The 5,000-nt window shown below is 35.8% G+C and overlaps 1 protein-coding gene across 1 annotated transcript in view; it reads right to left on the reverse strand.

Moving 5' to 3' along the window:
- The window catches only part of LOC144973617 (high-affinity choline transporter 1-like), a 78,473-nt gene that overhangs the window by 42,412 nt on the left and 31,061 nt on the right, over positions 1-5,000 (reverse strand). The window contains exon 2 of the mRNA XM_078916276.1: positions 2,945-4,184. Within this exon, the coding sequence (XP_078772402.1) occupies positions 2,945-3,116 (172 nt within the window). The 5' untranslated portion in view covers positions 3,117-4,184. The remainder of the gene's footprint in view (positions 1-2,944; positions 4,185-5,000) is intronic.

Raw genomic sequence — 5,000 nt, forward strand, 5'->3', positions numbered from 1 at the left:
ACACTTGATTCATACATTTTTAGTTGATCGACTTATCATCCCCGTTTATTGAACGGGCAGTTATGTTTGTATTAAATTATATACTAATAATATAGTTTGTATTATATATTATAATTATATTACTATATGTTTATATTATATTATTTTATTATACCGAAAGATCAATACTGAGAAAGAGATCTTGTAACGAAAAATTGATGAAAAATAGGCAGAGAAAGACAACGGACATGGCTTGTCACATGTCTCCTGCCAGGAACTGGAAAAATAATGGAAACAAACATAGACTTCCTGATGCGATCAGAGGATATGGTCGATTGGAGATTGTAGACTCATGAACGTCAGTGTCTTTCTCAGATCCTGCAACACTTGTTGATGAAGGGGTATCTTTCGACATGCCCAATCAAAAACTCAACACCCGCTGATCGAATTTAACAACAAGAGATGAAGTGAGTAGGAAAGTGTCAGAAGACAATAGAGAATACGAATTTCGCGGCGGTGATGGGGGTTTGAACCCACGACCTTACCAGCGGGATCGTGGAGAGCTCATACGGTGGAGTCACGCTCTCCCCGGCCAGGAGAAGTTGTCGTACCAGTAAGGTCGCGGGTTTAAACTCCAATCACCGCCGCGACATTTTTATTCTCTATTGTCTTCTGGCACTTTCCTACTCACTTCATCTCTTGTTGTTTTAACATAAGTGCCTGCTCCACTCACTTTTCTGGATCGACTTAAAATTGTTTTGTGGGTCCAGGATCAAAACAGCTACAAAGACAAACATAGAAACTGTATTATTGACACTTTTATAATTAACTATTTTTGTTGAGTAGGTCTTGAGTAGTTGTGCGGCTATGTGGTCTAGTGGTATGACGTTCGCTTTCTGATCGGAAGGTCCTAGGTTCGAGCCTCGCTAGTCGCATAGTTGAGTCCTTGGAAAAGGCTCTTTACTCACATTCTCTCACCGTACTCAGGTGTAAAATGAGTACCTGGCCGCTAACAGCGTTGTCTCTGTCCGAAAAATTGTAATATCGCCTAACAGGCGTCATGTCCCATCCTACATGTTAAATGTTGCTGTTGACCAGGGACCCTTGTAAAGCGCTTTGAGCACATTTAGTGGATATTGCGCTACATAAAAGCTCAATTTAGGCCTAAATTTAATCTGACATGAACATTTGAAACAAATCTTATTCCAAGGGATCAGGTCGGCGTTCACCTATTTGCAGGTCTGATAACCTATAACTCAAATATTGTCCTAATTTAACTTATGTTGTATCGAACAAAAATTAGCTTCAGTTTGAGAGTATACGTTCCATAACTACAATGCATTCATAATAATTCGGGATACCAGACCTGAAAATAGGTACACGTAGGATCGGGTAAGGAAAGAATTTGTAAAGAATTGTAAAACTTTACCGCAAATGCCAGTATAATATTATGGTTATACCAATCTTTATTTATGAGGTTTTCTACTCCATTGAAATTATAACTATAGAGTATAATATTATCCTAGAGGATAATCGGTTATCTTCAATGACAAAGTAATGGTTTACACAAGTAATTACATGGCAGTTGTTGGCAGTTATGATACATCTATCTGTGTACTGAAAAAGTACATCTTTAATTTTGGTTAGAAAACCTTTTACTTCAAACATAAATTGAATAAAATATTTCTAAACTTACCAAAAGTATAAAACCTTTAAGGAAGTCTCGGGTTTAACTATTTAACAAATATAGATGAATTTTACAATGGGTATTTGAAATATACGTTTTCTGGATAGACCGAAAATAAATATGTTTTGTCGGTGTTGAGCAGTTTGTTTTCAAGAACGTTGCTCGTGTGATCAGGTGGGGTGTTCGTCCCATTAACGCCCCAGGATCGTGGAGCAAGTCTTAATCATAGTAATAATACAGTAGGTGGAAATGTGTGAGAATTGTCCCCACGTTTGATTGTATGGCGGAGGGGGGGGGGGGAGCATTATTATTGTCAAGGCAATCGATGATGATTTCATAATAATGACGCGTGCGGCAGCGTTGTAGCTTGAGCCAGACTATAGCTCGTTATATAGTATAGATATACTATAGCTTGCTATAATATAGTATGTCTATATTCTATAGCTCGTTATATAGTATAGATATACTATAGCTTGTTATAATATAGTATGTCTATATTCTATAGCTCGTTATATAGTATATATATACTATAGCTTGTTATAATATAGTGTGTCTATATTCTATAGCTCGTTATATAGTATAGATAGTTCGAAGATGACGTCACTCATGCCTTTGTTATTGTTTTTTTTTGCCATCCGCGTTTATGAGTAATGCTCACTGAACTGTATTAACCCGACTATAAACGTTCATGGATACACACAGTTTTGTGTGTTGGTCCGTTATACTTCCGGATGGCAATGTTATGAGCTTCTTAGCCAAGCGCATACTATCTATAGTGTAGCTACACTAGCTCGTTATACTATAGTATAAGCTGGTTATAATGTTATAGTATAGCTCTACTATAGCTGGTTATAATATAGTATAGGTATACTATAATATATATATATATATATATATATATATATATATATATTATACATACATATATATATAACATAACATATTTTAAGTATAATTATGATCAACTTCTGCAAATTGTTTCCAGTATTCCCTCTCATCTTCCTCGAATGCTCGAAACAATATTGCAGAAGTTAATCATAATTATACTTGAAATATTTTATAAATAGCTCCTTTTATCATAAAGTTGAGCACCATTTGTTCATGGTCTTTGTATTTATAACTATACACACACATACACACACACACACACACACATATATATATATATATATATATATATATATATGTATGTGTGTGTGTTTGTGTGTGTGAGTGTGTATTTTGAAAGATTGTTAGATTTGATAAGAGTAATGACAAATAAAGTATATTATAACTTACCAGTCATGGTAAAGATCCCAATAACCATGCCTATATTCCGTCCAGCCAGCATCACGTCTTCCGTGTCAGAATTCCCAGAATTCTTGGACTTCCTGGAGGCCCAGATCCCCACGCCCATGATGAGGAGGTAGAACAAGACAATGGCCACGAGGCCTGGGATGTGAACGGCCATCTTTGATGTGTGGTTTGTTGTTGTTGCACTTGTTGTTGTTGTGTTATCGTTGTTGTTGTTGTTGTTGTTGTTGTTGTGTTGCTACTGTGCCTCTTCCTGTTGCTATGTCAATGTAAACAAAATATCCAGTGAAACGAGTTTAGTGGTGATATTCTTGACAAAGTAGATTTACCCTTCTGATGTCGGATTTGTTGTCAAAAGTTGTCTCACCAGTAGGATTGCTTAGTTGACTATATTTCCACTTTAAACAATGAGCGAATTCAAGCGTTATGAACAATAAATTGTATTTTCCAGCTGATCTTTCTGGTTTTATCATAAACCGTTGTTAAATTAAATTCGCCCAGAACTAATCAAATCTTGGGTATAATGTCGTAATAATGGCCTTTGTTGATGACTTGCTCAGCTATATGATTCGCTTACGATAGACTTTTCCGTTTAAGCGCCTAAAATTTTGATTTAACTCCTTTTATATCTAGAGGTATTTGGCAAATGAATCAATTCTGAGGGAATCTTCTTGTCAAATCGAAATTGATGCGAGAAGTCAAAGTTGATTTTAACTTGACAAAAATAAGACTTTCGGAGAATAGTTTTCGTATATTCCAAAGTGTAGAATCTGATATAAGACACGGATATATATATAAAAGCTGTAGAAAGTATCCAATCCTATTACAGCACAAAACGAATTATATTGTAATCCAAAAATAATTGTAATCCAGGGTAAAATATAACAGTGTACGAACTTATGAAACATTAAACTGTCTCCTTTTCGAATTTCAAACTGTTCATTTATACCTTTTCAAGAAAAACAAAAACAAAACAGCCTCTCGTAACTGAATAAACCGTCGTAGTTGAAATGTGTGATTGATTTGATCAAAATTAAATTCCAATCGATAGGTACAAGGACCGGGGCAGGTAAACAGAGACGAGTTGAATCATAATAATGTAGAATCCTAGGAATCCTGTCTTTTTCAACGGATGAACACACAAGAGTACATTCTGAAGACTCCCGGTCTCGCTTGGTGATATGTATTGATTATGGGGAAGTAGTTCGTTGTTTTGCAATGCATTCTGGGATAGGGAAGGGAAAAAAATAAACATTGTGGTTAGTATATTTATCTATGTGAACGATTTTTAATTCTCCATTTTATTTTTGATTTTCTGTAAAGACAATGTGAGCCTAAGTGCACTAATTTACACGTTTGGCAACTTGAGAGAATGGTGAATTTTCCTTAAAATTGTTATAATGGAGTATACTGTGTCAGTTTTGGAAAATTTCCATAAAACAATAAGAAAAAAACAACAATTTGGGTTATTAGGCTAGGCGTATGTTGATGTAAATGGAAAGATGTGCGGCTAAGTATGACACTCAACTTCGGATAGGAGTGTCCTAGATTCGAGTCCCATTCTGGGCGGGGTATAGTTGGGCTTGAAAACAGTTCTTTTTAACTCACATTCTCTCACCACACTCAGGTGTAAATAGACGGCCTGGCGTTAACAGTGTGGTTGTGTTCTGTTGAAAGTAATTGCAATATCGCCCAACAGGCGTCATGTCTTGACCTACATGTTAAGTATTGCTGTTGGCTAGGAAACCATTGTAAAGTGCTTTGGGCACTTAGTGGATATTGCATTATGATAATGCTCATTACACATTATTAAAAAGTGTAATAGTCGAGGTTGTAGATTGTGTGTGTATGTGTGTGTGTGTGTGAGTGAGAGAGAGAGAGAGAGAGAGAGAGAGAGAGAGAGAGAGAAAGAGATTGAGAAAGAGCAAGGGTCCTGAAAACAATATATCTAACAGTCTGGTTTAAGTCGAGATGAAGTATACACGTAGAAGTGAAGTTAAAACGAAGCGGACCAGAAATACGATTATTTATTTATTTATTT

This window comes from Berghia stephanieae, chromosome 5 (genome assembly GCF_034508935.2).
Source record: "Berghia stephanieae isolate SIO BIC M18660-M18661 chromosome 5, UCSD_Bste_1.3, whole genome shotgun sequence".
Taxonomy (NCBI): Eukaryota; Metazoa; Mollusca; class Gastropoda; order Nudibranchia; family Aeolidiidae; genus Berghia; species Berghia stephanieae.